At 43.1% G+C, this 20828-nt stretch overlaps 1 protein-coding gene across 1 annotated transcript in view; it reads right to left on the bottom strand.

Annotated features, from left to right (window-relative positions):
- Positions 1-20828, bottom strand: part of ACSL3 (acyl-CoA synthetase long chain family member 3) — a 111046-nt gene that overhangs the window by 41320 nt on the left and 48898 nt on the right. Inside the window, exons 2-3 of the mRNA XM_088479181.1 lie at positions 17117-17526; positions 10014-10191 (exon numbers count right to left, since the gene is read on the bottom strand). Coding sequence (XP_088335307.1) covers positions 10014-10191; positions 17117-17467 — 529 coding nt within the window. The 5' untranslated portion in view covers positions 17468-17526. The remainder of the gene's footprint in view (positions 1-10013; positions 10192-17116; positions 17527-20828) is intronic.

Raw genomic sequence — 20828 nt, 5'->3', positions numbered from 1 at the left:
AAGCTCTGAAAATATTGTATTTTCGGAGCTTGATGAATTCTGCCCCATACTAGTGTATGGGGACAGCGGGCCATTCCGAGAGAGGAAGGTAAGCAGGAGATATCTGTGATATCTCCTGTTTTACCTTCTTGATGAATGGCCCAATAACTTAATTTCTACAATTCCAGGTGAAAATGTTATTTTTCCTCTGCTTTTGTAAAAAGTAAGTGACGTTGAATAGACCCCTATATATCTCACTCCGTCCCTCTCTCTCTCCCTCCCTGTCTGTCTCTCTCTCTCTCTCTTCCTCTAATCCCCCTGGCAATTTTATTGATGGGGCCCCCACAAGTCTTAATCCGGCCCTGGTTACAATCTTAGAGAGGACTGGGGAATCAGGGTGTTACCAGTATTGGACAATAGCCGTTCTGTTGGCCCTAACTGTATATTCTCCCTGTGCTTGCGTGGGTTTCCTCCAGGCACTCCAGTTTCCTCCCACATTCCAAAAATATACTGGTAGGTTAATTGACTCCCAACAAGAATTAGCCCTAGTGTGTATGAGTGAGAGCATGTGGTAGTGAACATTGATAGTAAGCTGCACTGGGGCAGGGAATGATGTGAATGGCCAAATATTTTCTGTAAAAGCTCTGTGGAATATAATATAATATAATAATATATATATATATATATATATATATATATATATACACATACACACACACATATACATACACACACAGTCAGGTGCATAAAAATTGGGACATTGACAGAATTTTCATATTTTGGCCTCTATTCACCACCACAATGGCTTTGAAATGAAACAAACAAGATGTGCTTTAACTGCAGACTTTCAGATTTAATTTGAGGGTAATTACTTCCAAATCAGGTGAACGGTGTAGGAATTACAACGGTTTCTATATGTGCCTCCATCTTTTTAATGGGGCCAAAAGTAATGGGACAAACTAAACAATCCTAAATCTAATTTTCACTTTTTAATACTTTGTTGCAAATCCTTTGCAGGCAATTACAGCCTGAAGTCTGGAACGCGTAGACATCACCAGACGCTGGATTTCATCCCTGGTGATGATCTGCCAGGCCTCTACTGCAAATGTCTTCAGTTCCTGCTTGTTCTTGGGGCATTTTATCTTCAGTTTTGTCTTCATCAAGTGAAATGCATGCTCGATCAGATTCAGGTCAGGGGATTGACTTGGCCATTGCATAACATTCCACTTTTTAGCCTTAAAAAACTCTTTGGTTGCTTTTGCAGTATGCTTCGGGTCATTGTCCATCTGCACTGTGAAGCGCCGTCCAATGAGTTCTGAAGCATTTGACTGAATATGAGCATATAATATTGTCTGAAACACTTCAGAATTCATTCTGCTGCTTTTGTCAACAGTCACATCATCAATAAATACAAGGGAACCAGTTCCATTGGCAGCCATACATGCCCACGCCATGACACTACCACCACCATGCTTCACTGATGAGGTGGTATGTTTTGGATCATGAGCAGTTCCTTTCCTTCTCCATACTCTTCTCTTCCCATCACTCTGGTACAAGTTGATCTTTGTCTCATCTGTCCATAGGATGTTGTTCCAGAACTGTAATGGCTTTTTTAGATGTTGTTTGGCAAACTCTAATCTGGTCTTCCTGTTTTTGAGGCTCACCAATGGTTTACATCTTGTGGTGAACCCTCTATATTCACTCTTGTGAAGTCTTCTCTTGATTGTTGACTTTGACACATATACACCTACCTCCTGGAGAGTGTTCTTGATTTGGCCAACTGTTGTGAAGGGGTTTTTCTTCAGGGAAATAAATTCTTTTGTCATGGTGTTGGTGAGCTCTACGATGCATTCTTTCTTTTTAAGAATGTTCCTGGGCAAAAATCTCTGCACTTAACCGCTTGTCTCCCTTTCTCCAGCCAGCACGGTTCTTGATGTAGGAGTTGGACCTCCCTACACTACAGATGAACTGTGTTCTATGGACATATAGGATTATTTTTGTTTTTAATTTGATCCTTTTTATTAAGCTATTTCAGATACAAATATATGGATTGCCTCCAGGAAACCTAAAAGTAGAGGACATTCAGTAAACTTAAGATGCATCAGAGAAATTCAGTTGCATCCTCAATCTATACCAATACAGGAGTACATAAAAAAAACAAGATACAATTGAGAGATACACTAACACATGAAAGGATTCATTGGGAATATTGTCACCTAGGAAGTTAGCACAATGAACAATTCCATCTTTGGAACACAACAATCACATTTCACTGTACATAGATTACTGACCGATAGTCTCCCAACATACTTGTAACGTCAGACAGTGGGGATGCCGGCGCTTAGGAGGAAGGGTAGGATTAGACACTAGGGGGAAGAGTTAGGTTTAGGCAGCGGGGAGGGAGGGTTAGGATCCTGACCGACAGGAGACTGTATCTTAACATTGTCGGTATCCCGAGCGCCAGCATCCCATACCCAACCCTTCACCTATCGTCCCCAGAAGAGGTTTGACTTTTTTTTTTTTTTTTTTTTAAACAGAGGTTCTCATGTTTTCGAAGAGCTGAAATAAGAGTTGTCTTATAATCACTATGGAATGTGCTACAGAAATCACAAACTGAGGACCCCTATTATTATTGCCATGTTTAAAATCTTCCTCTTAATATACATTAGATACATTTGCACTGCTTCCAATGCTGCTTGCACAGTTCCACTCCCCTTCTACTACCTCCCATTTTCCCAGTCTCCTTCCTTCTTGCATCACAGTGCATAATTTGTCTCCGAGTCACCGACTTATCTGTGGTCTAAATCTCACCCTCCCTAAATTGTATATTCCTTGTATACTCACAGCATCTCATTTCCTTCCCCTCTTATTATCGCAGCTCAAAACCTCTAACCCCATCTTCCCAACTGGTTGCCAAGCTGCCCCACTCTTATCCTCCATATAAAAGTCAATGTATTTGTGGCAACCACTTTACTAAGCTTCTTATTGTGATATATTGCCTTTATGTCACAGTCATACAAAAAACACAGAATGTGGCTATGTAAATTATTAATCTTAACCACTTAACTGTTTTTTTTGACAAAACCACACAGAGTGTTGTAGTTTTTTATTTATTTGATTAAGTTTAAAAAGTATTTGTACATTTTTTAGACATATATATATATATATATATATATATATATATTATACACACACATACATATACACACACACACACACACACACATATACACACTTCTTAGGGGGTTGTTTTACACCCCCCCAACTCCCATGTCCATTGGCCACCGTTGTAATTTTACTTCCGACCCCCCATAAAAAATAGCCCACCCCAGTGTCAAAAGATCCCCAACAATATCAACCCCCACCCCCCTAGTGGCCCAAAATCAACCCCCACCCTCCTAGTGGCCCCAGTACCAAAAGATGTACACGCAGAGAACAGCATATTTGTGTTTGGAGGGGAACACCGTACACTTTCACTGCAGATGCATGTGCCCTAGGACGCCATTCACACGATATTGTTGAACGCAATTCTGGCAGCGATGTCGGCGGTCCCAGACTACTGCATCACTTCTGAGGTGTCCAGGGAGTCAAAAGAGACCAGTTCTTGTGCAGAATCGCTCTCTTCTGCTAAATGCCGGGGGACAGAGCGGGTTGGCATGGTCGCATGTGATGCGACCTTGCCAGATGAAGCACTACAGGCTCCGGCCGTATCATATACAGGACAGGCACGCCAGTTATGTGGTTAAAGGACTGGCCACCCCACTGACTGTCTTAACTGAAACCAAATGCATTTTATTTAGTGTCCTATCTATTGCAGGTCTATCTGTACTACTGCTGGGATTGTCAGTGTTTAATTATATTGTGACTTATTACATGACTTAATGCAGGTTCACCTTGTAAATGAGCTTGCTCAATCATGTCCTCCTGGATAAAGTAATAGAATGAGTGACTGATATAACTGGAGAACATACCAGCAGATAAACACTTTGAAAACAAAAAGGCGAATTTCCAAAAAACGAACAGCTGCTAAAAGCCCTACTTCTGATCTCACAAAGCGGTAAGGTTAATTCATGAGGATCTTGTGAACTTGCCAAAAAGCTAAATGGACGTCATGATGGAAGGAGAGGAAACATCTGTAGAAGCCAGAACTGCCTCTTCTGAGCCCTCAGTTCTCAGCCAGATTTGCTGTCATATGCTCGGATATGACACTTATGTTAGAGATCATGGACATAGCCTTCCTGCAATGGAAGCCGTGTAATAGAGGTACTTTGCTCAATAAGAAGCTTACAATATGGAACATTGGTACTTACTCACAAGAACATACCTGCCTAGTTCCAGAAGAGGCAGAAAGCGCGCCAAACCAAAAGTGCTACAACTGCACATTTCTCCAATCACGCTGCTACATTTTCTCTCATAAATAACCTAATTGTTCCCACCACCCGCAGTAAACATCTGACAGACCGCACAAGTAAACAAGCAGTTTTCAATAGGGCTGAACAAAGAACAAAAAACCCCAGGAGTCTGCCCTTAATGGCCCTGGTTGCATCACGCAGTGCACAACATGGACAGCTCTGATGTACAAGCAGGGGCGGATTAAGGATTGTGAAATACTAACACACACCAGTGGCGTAAGTAGGGTATTTGGAGCCCCCCCCAAACAACACGAGATGTGCGACCATTTTATGTTTGATTGGATACCGTAAATATCGGAAGCGCGCATACCCACAGTAATCCAAAACTCGTTGCGAGGACTGCGTTATTTTTCCAATAGGATATGCCCCTTAGTGCACCATTTACCTTTCTTCATTTTAGAGACTTGATTATTGCAGCAAACTGTGTTACTCTGCCACAAAAGTATGGATTCCCAATCCCTAATAGAGCTTATCCCACTGGTATTTTCAAACCATTTGATGGGTATTATAACAGTATGTACTCATAATGTCAACAGTTACAATGTGAACATTCATAATGCCAATACCACAACATTGTTGAAATGTCGGATTCTGCATAATGTTGACATGTTCACACTGTCGACATGTGAAGTGTCGACACTCTGCACAGGCTGACAGCAGAGGGTTATAAAAGTCAGGCTACAGGAGGGGAGGTTATGTTTAGGCACTAGGGGGAGGGTTAGAGTACAGGAGGGGAGGTTAGGGTTAGGCACTAGGGGGAGGGTTAGGCTACAGGAGGGGAGGTTAGGGTTAGGCACTAAAGAGAGTATTACGGTTAGGCTACAGGAGGGGAGGTTAGGGTTAGGCACTAAAGGGAGTATTAGGGTTAGGCACTATGGGGGGGGTTAGGGTTAGGCTACAGGAGGGGAGGTTAGGCACTAGGAGGGAGGGTTAGGCTATAGGAGGGGAGGTTAGGGTAAGGCTACAGGAGGGGAGGTTAGGGTAAGGCTGCAGGAGGGGAGGTTAGGGTAAGGCACTGGGGGGGGTTAGGCTACAGGAGGGAATGTTAGGGTTAGGCACTGGGGGGGTTAGGATTAAGCTACAGGAGGGGAGGTTAGGGTTAGGCTACAGGAGGGAAGGTTAGGGTTAGGCTACAGGAGGGAAGGTTAGGGTTAGGCTACAGGAGGGAAGGTTAGGGTTAGGCTACAGGAGGGAAGGTTAGGGTTAGGCTACAGGAGGGAAGGTTAGGGTTAGGCTACAGGAGGGAAGGTTAGGGTTAGGCTACAGGAGGGAAGGTTAGGGTTAGGCTACAGGAGGGAAGGTTAGGGTTAGGCACTATGGGGGGGTTAGTGTTAGGCTACAGGAGGGGAGGTTAGGGTTAGGCACTATGGGGGGGTTAGGCTACAGGAGGAGAGGTTACGGTTAGGCTACAGGAGGGGAGGTTAGGGTTAGGCTACAGGAGGGGAGGTTAGGGTTAGGCACCAGGGGCAGGGTTCGGCTTCAGGAGGGGAGGGTTAGGGTACAGGAGGGGAGGGTTAGGCACTAAGGGGAATATTAGGGTTAGGCACTAGGAGGGGTTAGGGTTAGGCTACAGAATGGGAAGGTTAGGGTTAGGCTACAGAAGGGGAGATTAGGCACTAGGGGTAGGATTAGGGTTAGACTACAGTAGGGAGACCATTAGGGTACAGGAGGGGAGGTTAAGGGAAGGCACTAAGGGAAGTATAAGGGTTTGGCTACAGGAGGGGCGGTTAGGCACCAACAAAGGTCCGAAACATTGATATTATGCTTTGATACTATGGAATAAAAAGCCTTTTTCTTTTACTGCAACTTAAAGTCTGGCGAGTGCACCCCTAATTTGAGGAGATATAGATATATATATAGATATATATATATAGATATATATATATATATATATATATATAACCTCACATACAGATTAACTATTGATAGGGTCAGGTGAAATGTATCTGCTATTAGAGCTGGAGACATAGGAGACCTGCCTGGGATCTCTTCTGCTCCTCCATGGCCATCACAAAAACTGAAGATGAGGACAGTTCGCCCTCTGTCCATCATTCTAGGGGGCGTGCCCAGCACTTACGGAGATGCTGGGCAGCTCCCAAGCTCTCCCCGCACTCTTTACAGATGAGATGCTGCGTGCATGCGCATGGATTCAACTTTAAACCCACCAGACACTGTTGAAGGCCTGCAGAACAGGCAGCACAGTGAAAAGCGGGGGGCTGTGATCAGCGGCGAGGTGTCTCCATAAAGGCAGGGCACATTTTAGGGTTTTCCAGCAGGAATGCTAGCTGTACATATTAAATTTTGGGGAAGATTTATCAACTGTTGGAGAGAAAGTAACCTAACTATTTTTACAGGCTGTGCTAGAAAAAGAACAGTTAGAAGTTGATTGGTTGCTATGAGCAACTTCTCCAATTTATCGCTATACAAGATTTGATAAATTTTCCCCTAAATTATCTCGCCAATGCCCTGACCAGAACATGAAGTACTAATACAGATTCTGAAAATCACTAGTAGAACGTGGATTTATTTTGCAGGTATGGCCAGATGGCTGTTGCGAATATATTATTGTTAGCATCAATGTTTACTAATATAGGTAAGGGGTGGGGAGAATCTATACAAGTGGAGGAAGTTGAGAGGGGCAGTAACTAATGACTATAAAAATACCACACAACATTTATCACCATCTTATAACCTAAGTGTAGGCGTGAACAGGCAACAAAAAACATGGCATTTAGATTTGCAGTTTCCTACAATCTTACAGTATTCCCCTGGCTGACCAATTACATATTCGTTTTTCCCTAAATAACTTCAGATCTAACAGGCTAAACCTGCACACACCCCTACGTCACTAGGGCCTGATAGAAGCTGAGCAGCAGCAAAAGGACAGGAGTGAGACACAGCACGTTTCAAGAACCCAGAGCCTCCTGCCCTGAACACTCAGCTCTCCCCCTCACATCCTGCTGCAGGGCCCTGGTCATACTGTCCACCATGGTGGGAAAGCTGGAGCTGGGGTGAGAAGGAGACTACAGTATGTTTATGTTACATGGAGAATCAGGCCCCTGTGTGTCACAGACTTGGGGGATGGGGTGTGCTGGGTTTCCTGAAGCTGACTGGAGTAACAGTGTAGTAATAGTGCAGAGTCGTGCGCAGCACGCAATAGGTAGGGGGAATAGATTGCTGAAGTAATGATATGTAGAGGGGGAAGGAAAGTGAAAACATGCACTGCGTGTGACCGTACAACCTCATTAAAAGGCCTGTGAAGTGTCTCTGATCTGAGGTCTGGATTGCATGGATTCTGGAAGAGAGGCTCAGATTGGCAATATGATTGATATAAATAAATTGTAATTACAGTCAAACATCTTGACCAAAAGCAAAAAAAATGTCCAGAAATGTTTGTATTTGGACTGTTGATAAATCAGAACCCAGATCTGGAGCCGCAGCAGCCAAGCAAGGGTGTAACGTCTGCACAATTTACAGTACATGACGGCGGCACACGGCACGTCCTGCATCAGTAAGCGGGTGATGCGGCATGGAAACAGATCATTTCTTATCTTGCTACAGTTTCAACATTACCAATGAGAACTGTAAAGTAAACGTCTCTGGAATAATAATAAAATATTGCCTTGTGTAAACAATGACAGAAAGCACCTGACTGTGAGCAAGCAGCTTCCTCCCCCCCACGTCTGGAGCCTGTCCCAGGCACTCTGCCACAAGTCTCTTCACACAGAGTGAGCAGCGGCATTCTCCAGTACCTCATAAATCAGCTTCCAGGGAGCTGGACTGCCCACATAACCCGGCTAGGAACGGTGCGCCCATTCTGTATTCCTACCCTTATGGATCAATCAGCAGGTCTTACAGAGTAAATGGGTCTGGAACGAGAGCTTAGTGAATTCCCACATTTAGGGCCCAATGCAGAGTTGAATATACACCTGTTTGCGGAGCGTATCTTTTGTACTCTGCACTGCACAGGCTTCAGAGCCAAGCGGACATAAGCACGGGCGATGCAGAGTGAAACGTATTTCAATTGCATCTCCACCAATGACTGAAGAGGCTATAACAGGGCACTGTCACGTAGGCAACGTTCAGTGAGGTAACGTATGGTGGAGAGCAGCGCTCAATGTGTGAATAGTGACTACTTTCTCCAGCGCTTTCTATTGGACTTTTAGAAGAAAAAAAAAAAGCTGGTCTCCTTTTTAACGTATTTCAGTTTTTACACTGTTACTAAGCTTATTTATCTAGCTGGTTTGAATGCAGTTGTTTTAGAAATCAATTAGGGGGACCTCCATTGGAAAAGCTAGCATTTAACCCATTACATGCAAATTTCAGTGTGATCATCTCACTACACTTAACTTTAGGGGGATTATTTACTTAAGGTCAAGTTTATAATCGCAAAAAAATTATCAAAATCGATCAACATCGATGTTGTATTTCTGGGGCTTAATCACACATTTGCTAATACTTAAAACAAATTAAAAAAAACTGACGGTTAGTAAAAGTGTGACTTAGCCCCAGAAACACAATGTTGATTGATTTTAAAATTGATAAAATTGACTTTTAGCAAAGATACCCCTAGGTCTCCAATCTTAAGCTGTATACACACACGGGATGATCTGTTCAGCAATAGATATCGCTGAACGATCTCACCTTGAATTTCCTGGTGTGTTGGATGAACGATATAGTTCATCCACACATAAAAGATATCACCAACGATCGCAAACCTCTATCGAAAATTAACAATATTGTCCAGGTTGGCCTGCATGCATAGCAGACCAACGACATTGTTATCGACCATGTGGGAACGCACATCGTTGGTCGTTCATTGGTCATTGGCTGCATAAAAATGAAGGATATGAACGATTTAAGGATAAACGAGATCATTAAAATCGTTCATTGAAATCGTACTGTCTGTACGCAGCATCAGGCTATTGATCTAATAAATAGTACTCTTTAGCCTATTCCCATACTTTCAATACTACTCTACCCCTATACCACAACAGCTACCTATTGGCTGCACACCATTTACAGCCCCTTAGCAGCACTTAATAAGCACCGCTAAGGAACTATGCATGTGGCCAGAAAACCAACGTTTTTTTTTTTAGAAACAAAGACGCAGCGGCTGTGTGATTAGCGTACATCTCACAGTCGGACCAATAATTTGATGTTTTTATTGGTTTTCCGCAGATAGAATGGTAACATGTGTACCAGCATTCAAATGCATTATTTTCTTTTCTATAAATGACCTGTTTATGTAATACAATTCAATGGACATGTGAATACGCCCCTGAGAAAAAAAAAACAATGACATCTATATTTGGTGACAAGTCAGAAGGAAAAAATCTGTAGTGCTGGAAAATGTATTTTCCATTTCTACAGTAGACGGCCACCAGGGGTATATAATATATCCATTTAGTTTGTGATCACAAAGCACAGTACTGAAGAGGTGGCAAGTTTAGTGAATTGCACAGAATGAATATATAAAACAGATGTGTAAACCCTACAGCACAATGTCTACTAGAGCTTCTGGCACCCAGCAGTATTCGTATAAAACAGTGCAGTTTGTTCAATTTTCTGACATTCCTAGACAAGTAATGTATTCCCATAAGAGTGCTGCGTATTACTCACGTGGGAAATTGTACATGAAGCATGCCTGTGCTGAGATTATCCACTCCGCTCGTGTCTCGCAGAATATGGCAATATTAGACCTGGGTTTCTGGCCAAGCGCAGCCAGTCCACTCCCAAACCGAGAGGCGGACATGTAGGTCTCCTCGTACGACATCCAGTTGTACTTTCCCAGGATCACCTGGTGAAGATTCGGGAATAAACAGCATGTGTTATTAAAGTAAGAGGACAGGCGGTTTAGATGTTATACATTTGGATTTTCTATTGAACACAATATACTTCCACTGCTACCAATAGGACACTTTACTGGCCAGCAGAGGGGCACAAAGGAGATACTAAAAAATGTGTTAATAAACACTGATCACAGCATAAGGGTTTCATTGTTCACCTGCCAAAGACTTGAAACCATCGCAAGCTTGAACTCTATTAGCTCATATGGTGGCATTTATCTAGTGCGCTTGTCTATAAAACGCACATTTTGGTATGTTATTAGCTCTGACCAATATTCTGTACACACCTTTAATAAGGCAGATATTTTACTTAAATGAACAGGTGACGTGTCGGGGCCTAAGCTGCACAATCCACGTGTACAGGTTAGTGCTATAGTGTCTCCAAGCAGAATTTGTGAGAGGTCAGCAGACACCATGGAGTGTGAGCACCTGCTATTCTCTTTTCTGTGCTACGCAAATCACCCTATGAGCAATGAAAGCGGGCTTGCACGAAGACGGGTAAATAAGATGAAAATAAAAGTGGGGCTTCAGCACAATCCAGGGTGAATAATAGCACAAAAACAGAAAAGTCAGACACCATTCTCCTTTTTACTTTTTAATAGATCAAGTCACCACTCCTGTATTTAAGTGACTGGATCCTCAGAGAACTAAGCCACTATACATTTACATTGGAAAGACCACAGTGCATTTTACCTTCATGTGTGTGCTATTTCCTTTAAAGGAGAAATACAACAAATCAAATATGGTCTCCTAGGTTTTACATGTACACAGTCTCTATGTTAGCCCCCAAAGGAAAACCCTATGCTGTTAACTAAACCTAAGCTGAATCAGACGACGTATGGTGACCCCATCAAGTGTAGACATCTAAACGTCAGCTTCAGAATAGACACAGGAGTGAGATTTTCCATTTTGTCAGCAGCATGACAGCATTAGCGAGCAGCAATGCAGAAATCAATGCAGGCAAACACACCCATTTCATTTACACCATCATTTCCCCTTTAGGAACCTAGTCAGGAGGCTTTTCCATGTGCACAATAACATACGAGCTTGAGCAGTGGATGAGCTCAGTGACTCTCTGGGGAGCTGTCCTAGAGCACGTCAATGGCTGTCACATGCAAAAGCCCTGCACTCTATCAGATGGAAGGCTTGCATACCCCAGTATACACAAGTGAGCAACCTGTATAAGGAGATGTATAGAAATTGCACATAAATGTCTACACTAAAGAAAAGGGAAAAGATCGGTACAGGACCTACTGGGGAGCTTCCAGAGTTGTTGTTCCAAACCATAACTGCTGTAACTGTATGGAGGTAGTCATTCTCCCAAAAATATTGAATGGAAGAAATGTATAAAGAAAAGCGCTTGAGAACAAGCTACAAAACTGCAGATTGTACAGAATAAAATGTATTATTACATGGAAATAAAAGCATAAAACACTATAATGCACATATAAACCATAAACAGCACATTAGTAAATCTGAGTTGTGAAAATAAGCTCTAGTAGGACTTTTAGCATAAATATAACTCTGGGAGCAAGTACCACTAGCCCAACACTATTTTTGCAGTACACGGTGCAACCGCACAGTCAGCTTGTAATAAATTCCATCAAGTGACAGGAGTGAGAAATACCCAGCATATAGGAGGTCTACCAGTCACGTGAGATGAGTACGGAGTCCATAGCAAGGGCCTGCCTCGTCCACATGAATGTCCTCCTCCACGGTCACCTAGGGAGCTGGAACACTCAATTGTCCAGTACATGGAGAGGTGGTCAGTCGGTCATAATATGTCCTTACTGTTGGTCCAATAATAGTCCTCTAAAGAGTGCACTAATGCGTTTCACCACAGGTACTTTTAGTTTCATCAGAGGTATGTAACATACCTGTGATGCGTAATCATCTTATATGTTGGGCATCTCTCACTCCTCACAGAATTTATTACAAACTGACTGCGTGCTGCACCATGTACTAAAAAAAGCAGTGTTGGAAAAGTGATACCTGCTCCATCAGCTATAGTTATACTAAATGTCCTACTACTGTAGATCTTCTTGACACTCAATTTTACTACTATGTTATTTATGGGTTTTATGACCGTTTATTATTACATAGAAATAAAAGTGTACTATAATGTATTATTTCTTACAGTTTTTCAAGTGCTGTTCCCTACAGATTTATTCCATAAATATCTACACTTACTATATAAGATGAATGAAGATTATTGACTTACATCTACTCTGTACAGCTGCCTGTCCCCTGAGTGCGCAGGCTGCAATGCCCAGGTATGGGGATATAAAATACTGCAGAATAACTAACGTATAATGCAATTATTGCTCTGTCTCCTCCCTGTTCAATTACAGCTATTCAGGTATAAAATAACTGCACATATATTACAATATAAGTAACTAGACTAGAGGCTAGAATAGGCAAACAAAGTCCCTCTTAGTCCTAAACTACAACCCCCAGCATGCTAGGCCAGCAGAGGAGGTGCCATTTCCTGATATAAGGAATATTATAAAAGGAGTCTGAGTGTCCCTTGTAGCTTATTATAAAATAAAACAAGGTAATCTGTACATGACATTTATGTACAAGGGTGCATGTGTCAATAAGATACAATAACATGAAGCATTACTAATACAAACAATGAAATGCAGCAAACGTAGGAGGAAGGAATGTACTATGTGGGCATACATTCTTTTAATCTTACCAAACACCATTACTATATACACCATAGAGAGTGTAAAGTCACTTATAGCAGAGAAAAAGTGGTTACAATGTGCAACCATATCTCAACCAGCACAGTTTAGTGATTATGACCTATTGGAATAGAAATACTGTCTCCTAGTGGTGATATGTAAAACTGCAACACTTTGGAGTACACTTGTGCGCAGACATACAGGGGTGTGCGATCATTGCCACTGCACAGAGCGCAAGGGCTCTGTGGGTGGTACAGTCGTCGCCCCGCGGACCTTGCTTCTGGCTATTAGGGTGCCTGGAACAGCACCCTGCAGCCGGGATCGCTGGTGCAGTGCTGTCCACAGACGGGCACACTGCAATCTGTGCAGCCAAGCAGGCATCCTCAGGACGTCCGGTCAGCACTGTATTTACCGGTGCTGCAGGCCAAACCCCAACAGCGCAACATCACGACTTCATGCACGAGAGGTCATGATGTTGCACGCTCAGGGTGTGGGTCCGGCACATGGCGTATTTGTGCTATGTTACAGCCTTGTACAGATGTGTCCTCATACATCTAGCCGCAATACGCCATGTGGCGCAAGACGCCTGGTGTAAGTGAACCACCAGGTCTCGTGCAACACTGTTTGCGGTGAGTGTCTTTTTCACTCAAATAGGAGTCTTAGTCGCAATGCAATGTGACTAGGGCGCACTAAAAGAGTGCACTAATTTGATATGCAACACTTGTATATTTGTGCGTGACGGAGTCCGTAAATTAAGCACAATGGAATTTGACATGGAAAAAAAACGCCATTGGAGCATCGTAGGACTTCGTATACAGATTCAGGCTCAGTCACACCCAGATATACAAGTGTCACACATCAAATTAATCAGAGCAGTCTCCTGGTGCATCACATTGCGACTAAGGGCCATATACAATTAGCCCCGAACACTGTTCAGGCGCTAATTGATCACCGCGATCAGCAAAAAAAAAAAAAGGGGATTTTTCACCGATAATACCCGATTTTCGCCAATATTTTTTTTTATCCCTATCCTATTAATTCGGGCTAATTAATAGGATAGTTCGCCCGTTAATACATAGGGCCGCAAGCTTATCACGGCTCCTATGTGTTCTCACCTTTTTTTGGGCGAAAAAACGACACTGATCGTCGATTATTTTTCGGGACACATCAGGTTCCCGGAAAAAAAAAAACGATAAGTTCCGTTGTCATGCCGACTACGGGCTAATTGGATAGCTCCGGGTGAGCTAATTAGCCGCGGTAATTTACCACGGCTAATTGGATACGGCCCCAAGACACATTTATGGAAGAAAAAGGAGCAAAAAAAAATAAAAAATACACAGCACTAGCAGAGTCAGACGAAACCTGGCACACGGAGATGGGCTGTTTGGCAGGACTACAGCAACAATGTATGAGGACACATCTGTAGAACTGATCAAATGGTAGCCACTGGTGCAGTCTGGAGTATTAAGAGCCCACTAGAAATTCTAGCTATGGGGCGCCAATTATTTATATATACAGAATATGTGACAACTATTTTGTACAGCAAATACAGAGGAAAGCCATTTAATTATTACAGAGTATAATGGTAGGGGGCATTTATGGTGCAATAAAACCCACTTATTCTCAGGTTTCTTTTTTCAGAGGGGATGCTAAAGGGGACCCACTTACACCTGAGATCGAACAGTAAAGTTTTTTTTCTCTTTTTTTATTAAACCAATACATGCACCCTGCCTTTAATTAAGCGCCAATTCATCTCCGGACAAAAGCCGACATTGGAGGAGGTTTATCTTGTACCGCTTTCATTGCTCTCTGGGAAGAAAGAGGGAACGGAGTTTGCCTGTTTCCCAGTTTATCTGCCAAGCTGGCCGCACAACCCCAACTATGTCCTAGCAGCATGTGCGCTGACACCTATGGTCCGGGGGCCATTGCTGTGCTGTTGGCACGGAGTGTTGGGATCAGTTTTTTCCAGCGTGTGGGCAGTGCAGGGATCCAGGTCAGCAGGTCCTGTCTCTGCCACATTGGTACTGGTGTTATACAGTGCTCAGTAGTGATGATGATGATAAACATGTGACACCATGTTACACAGGTGTTTGTTGGGAGACAGCCGTCGGTCTGGCTCGGAAAGTACGTGTAGAACGGCCATGTCAGATGTTGCACGCCAGCCAGGGAAGTCTCTCTGCAGCACGCATTACTGGCTGTTGCAGGCAGAAGGTCTGATCGCACCTCTCATGATTGCAACTTACCACTTGCCCTCCCACACAATCCTGTGCTGGTTCATAGGGATGCCTTCCTTTATGTGTCCTGCGGCAGCACTTAGGATAAGCGTGTCATCAGTACCAGATTGTATGGAAAAAGTCAAGGAGAGTTGTTGCTGTAACTGGTGTATATGCTAATGTGATGATGTACAGTACTTTGTTTTTATGTTCTCTATTTTTTAAGTGCATGCCTGCACAAGGATATGTATAGATCGCTTTGGTGTCTGCCGATAATATATGATTTGGGGGCATTATATTACATTTAGGAGTCAAATGCAGGGAAAGCATCAGACGCAAGCGCTCAATGTTTTCTCACTGCGCATGCGTCCAGATAGTTGGCGCTGGAGGGCGCAGACCGAAATTGCATGAGATCCATGTCATTTCGATGGGCGTTTTTTGGGGGTATCTGTGGAGGTGGCCAACAGACAGGGGTGTGTAGTGGCTACAGCAACAATGTATGAGCATGTTGGTGTCAGTGACTGTGTCTAAAGACTACCCTCTTTCAAGACAGGCTGCCCCCATGTGTGTGCAGGCTGGTATGAGGGAGAATGGGCAAAATTTGCTCTTCGCCGATCTATGAAAAACAATTTTTTCCTGTAGCGCTGGGCGATGTGGTCCGATGATCACAGGTAATCACAAAACAATCATTTGAAAGAGAAAACTCCCCTCTATCATACGGTATGTGGGTGACCCCCACATTTACAGATGTACGTACGAGCATGATAGGGCACGCAGTGCCCTCCCCACATACTGTATATGGAAAACATCTGCTTTCAGTAGTGCAGGGTAATATGGTCTAGAGGTCACAGGTGATCACCAGACAATAGCTGCTAGGGGGCCACATCATTTGAAAGTTTTAAATATGGGTGCCCACTTGGTTGCAGCTGTCATTATGGGGGCGAGTGGACACATACGTTTTCCGTAACATTGCCTGGTGGTCACAAGGCAATATATACAAAGGTGACTCCCCCCCCCCCTTCTAAAATGGCTGCCCCCTAATAATTTGTAGCCAGCTTGGGGCAGATCTTCCACAATAACTGGAATAAATAATTTTTCAGCAGTGCATTAACTTTTATATGTGCATGCCACTTGGAAGAGGGAACTCCCCTCTTTCTAAAAACTGTAGCCACATTTTCAAGGTGGTGCGATTGGGGAGTTAAAGGGACGTGAAGTCTCTGCCCTATCACTTTCATTCATTTGTTTTTACTTTTTTTTTTCTTCAAAAGGGGATTTTGGCGCGTCTACGGCGACGTAATTTTTCCGACGCGACCCAACAGCTGCTGGGGGTCCCCACTGGTTGTTAGGTTTTGGAGTTTTTTTGCACCACGCTGCGGACAACGAGTGGAGTTAGTCATCCGCAATGTTGTTGTATACCCGGAGGACGAGCCCCACTCATCACTATAATAACCGTAATTAAGCAAATATCTGACCAAAAGGAGTAAAAAAAATAAACACGTGTCCATTTTGGCTTAATTACCAATAACAGAAATACTTTTTTGAAATAACGTCTGAGAACATTTGTAACAAATTCTGGTCCTGTATATAAATATTACTTCGTAGCCAAGCTAAAGCTCAAGCTAACGTGTCTGTTTTGGCCAAACAGATTTTATAGAAACTTGTTTTTATCAAGCAAAATCCTTTAAAAAAAACAAAAACCCCACAAATGTTTAAACAAAGCAAACATGAGTAACAATGGGAATTTTGAAAGAGAACTGTTGAGTAGTGTAATTTAAAGACCCCTGTGACCTTCAACCATGAATTCACAAAGAATGTATGGCTTCACTGAGACACTGGTGTGTAGTCCTCTCATAAATTGGTGCAGTCTATAAATTATGTAGCCGTCTACACTGGGCATTACAGACAAGAGCACACTTTAAATCTCCAGGGATTCATTTCACAGCTTTTCCAACTACAAATGTAAAAAACACACATACCTTTTTAAAGACCTTTCCGTTAGGCTGGATCTCGTCTTCCTCACTCAGAACCTCTCTGGTTCCCAGGCATCCCTTGCTTTTAAAAAGTTCTGTTGCATGCTTGAAGACCTTGTCAAGGGTATCATAGCCCGGATAGAGGGAGGAGGCGAGGCTGAGCGGGCTGTCCACTGACCGGAAGGGGTTGGTTGGATCATCACTCAGAGGCTTGGCTTTTACCCGATTTGCCCGGCGTTGCCTCTCCCTTGCTCCAGAGAGTAAGTACCAGGGAACAAAAATGATAACGTCATAAAGCCTCATAAAGCCATGGAAGATGCAAAGTAGCACTGGATGCATGTCCTCCTTTATCTTCATTTTGGAAATCAAGGGGGGGTTGAGGGAGAAGCTGGAGTGATGGCAACAAATAAATAGGTCTGAAAATAAACAGAAGAGAAGATTATCAGAGGAGAGTGTGGACAACATGCATGAAACATATCATACAGCCACTCCACAATAAGCCATAATAAATAAATAAATAAATATATATATATATATATATATATATATATATATATATATATATATATACACACACATACACACATACATACACATATATACACACACACACACACAGCATAATCATTACAATCTATAAAATTTTTAGGATGTCCGTTTAGTCTGGTCACCATTTAGTGACCTGGATGTAGCCCAAAACCAATCACCTAGAGCTAAAAAGGCACAAATTCAGCTCTCCTATGTATAGTGTGCCTTATGCCGCGTATCCACGTATAGATATACAAACGAGAGCACGATTACGACATTGCAATCGTGCTGTTTGTAGGTCTAGTGATGTGCCTACACTGAACGTTCACTTGTTCAGTCCAGGCACATCCATCATCCCCGCACATGCTGAACCTGACGGGATTGTCATGATGACAAGCATGTACGGGCGATGAGATGTCGGAAATGACCAGCTGGCACACGCAACGCTGGTCATTTCCGACCAAAACCTGCCCGATGCATGCGTGATTACGTTGTTATCGTGCAATCACTTGGTTAAATCGCTAAGTGGATACCCTCCTATAGAACCGTCGCAGCTACAGACCACGCTGACATTGACTATGCAAGAGCACCTAGTATACTTTGTTGATGAGGTGGCGACCAAAGAACAATTCGTTACATTCATTGAAAAGTTAGGAAAAACAGGTAAGAGTTTTTACAAATCTGGGCAACAATGCTAATTCATAATAACTGTGGTACATTCACCGAAATCTACTTGTTTTGTAAACCAAATATATTATCTTCTAATAAAACAGTGGTCTGCCCAAGTCCATGAAGGCTTCCTCAAAATAGTGCAATCCATTTAAGTGTTGTTTTCTCAATGATAATTTGGCCACAAGGTGGCACTGTTCCCCATAGAAGTAAAATAACTGCCCCTGCTAAAACTAAATATGGAACCTCAGATTCTCTGCGGCATGCCATGCTTCACATTCCAAACACAAAGTAATAGCAAAGCTTGTTTGGAAACAATCTGGTTATCACTTTAAAGCTAGAATGTCTGTTACAGTGCAGAAGAGGTGGTGATACTGTTGGTATTTCCAATGAGGAATCAGTCTATTGAGATAGACGGACTGTACTATGTTAGAAGTGTAAAAATAGCACGCATTAGAGATATGGGTTAGAACTCTTGATCTATGCTACAGAGACAAATAAAAAAAAGTTCCATAAAATGAGAAGCTCCGAATTACATTACGCTACTTGTGTGAGATCCAATCTATAGGTTTTGTTTATGCTGAAGTACAGCCCTTCACCGTCTCATGTTACCATGTACTAAAAGTACTTAAACTAAATGCGGTTGTCTCCTTCTTGATTACATCTGAGAGTTGCACCCAGTAACCATACACAAGGGTTACATGATAGACAATTCATTAAATGGAGGTGTATTACTATTAAAGTCTGCTGTGACTGCTCCAGCTGGGTCACCCTACTGCTTACTCCTATTTTATCATTCCTACACACACACTTCTGCCCAGAAAGTTTTTCCAGCCGGGTGACATCAAGAAGTAGCCGGGTGGGGGCCTTCACAATAATAGAATGTGTTTTAAACCCTGACCTTATAATGTTTAAACTTGAAATAACATTTTATATATTAATTCTCCTCTTCTTCTTAGAGGACCAGTTGTCTGCAGCTTTTTCATAATCAGTCTGTAGGATCTGGTCCCTCTATTGAAATCAGCATCAAGTTATTTAGTGCTGGCAGCACAGAATGTAGTTTTTATACAGCTCCCAGATACAGTGTCCCAAATACAGTCCCCAGATTTTATTTTCCAGCTCCTACACAGACAGAGTGGACGCAGGTCTCCTCTCCAATGTGTTCAGGCGTCTGTTCCCGTCCGAACAGCACAGCCCTTTTATTTTATACAGGGGGAGGGAAACTCTGCCCTCCAGCCTGACACCACTCTGTACTGTGATGTGCCCGAGCTGCACCACCCGGGACTATCCCCTGCCCCAAAGCGCCGCATCCCCGCAGGGCCGCAACTTGCTGCTACATGCTCCCTCGTCCCTGTCTTGCCCATCTGTATCATGCCCGTCTGTCTGCCCCTCCCCTTGAGAATGTAAGCTCTTGCGAGCAGGGCCCTCTGCCCTCTTGTGCTTCTCCCTACTTTGGTTTCATCTACATCTTACCCACCACTAGGGCACCTCACACTTGGTGCTTATGCTCTGTTGCTTATTTAGGTGTTATGGCCATCAATATATCAATGTTTATTATTCATGTCCTTGTCCTGCATTGCATTGCATTGTATTGTATGTCACTTTTTTGGTTATGTACTTTGTAAGGCGCTGCGGAACACTTGTGGCGTCATATAAATAAATGACGACAACAACAACGGTAGTGCGGCCTGTGCCATGGCACAGGGAACTGCAGGGCAGGGAGCGCTGTTTGGGCCTGTCAATTATCTGTTTATTGTCATTCACACTTGTAGGTTCCTCTTCTTATTCATCCCCAGCATCTCCTGGCCTCCCCTATCTCTTCCCCATGAGGCCATTCCCCTTTTTGGGTCATTATGTCCCTATTTGAAAAATGAGGGGGGCGCCAATGCTCAGGGCACCAGAAAGTCTAGTTACGGCTCTGCATCCCCGTACAACCTACTGCCCGGCGGGGATAAAGCAAGAAAAAAGATCTGGGGCAGAGAGGACAAGAATCACAAAAAGAGTAGGGGTGAGCAGGAGGCAGTAAGTAAAAGTAGGGATGAGCAGGAGGCAGTAAGTAAAAGTAGGGATGAGAAGGAGGCAGTAAGTAAAAGTAGGGATGAGCAGGAGGCAGTAAGTAAAAGTAGGGATGAGCAGGAGGCAGTAAGTAAAAGTAGGGATGAGCAGGAGGCAGTAAGTAAAAGTAGGGATGAGCAGGAGGCAGTAAGTAAAAGTAGGGATGAGCAGGAGGCAGTAAGTAAAAGTAGGGATGAGCAGGAGGCAGTAAGTAAAAGTAGGGATGAGCAGAAGTATAGTAATGACTTAAAAAATTGCAAGATTTACATAAAGGGTGTCCAGCTAGTCAGAGACAAACAGACAAATATCTATAGATTGCCGCAACGATTTCCCTTACACCACATTATCTCTTCTCTAATGTGGGATGTGTGCGACTTATTACCTATTATTGTCCAATTATTTAATTCTGCTATTTTACCTTTGCCTATTACCTCTGACAATCCACATATTACAAGCGCTTCACTTT

The sequence above is a fragment of the Taudactylus pleione genome, unplaced genomic scaffold (assembly GCF_031769625.1).
Source record: "Taudactylus pleione unplaced genomic scaffold, aTauple2 ptg000229l, whole genome shotgun sequence".
In the NCBI taxonomy this organism is placed as follows: domain Eukaryota; kingdom Metazoa; phylum Chordata; class Amphibia; order Anura; family Myobatrachidae; genus Taudactylus; species Taudactylus pleione.
The sequence above is the reverse complement of the archived record's forward strand: the minus strand, read 5'-3'. Positions and strand labels throughout refer to the sequence as shown.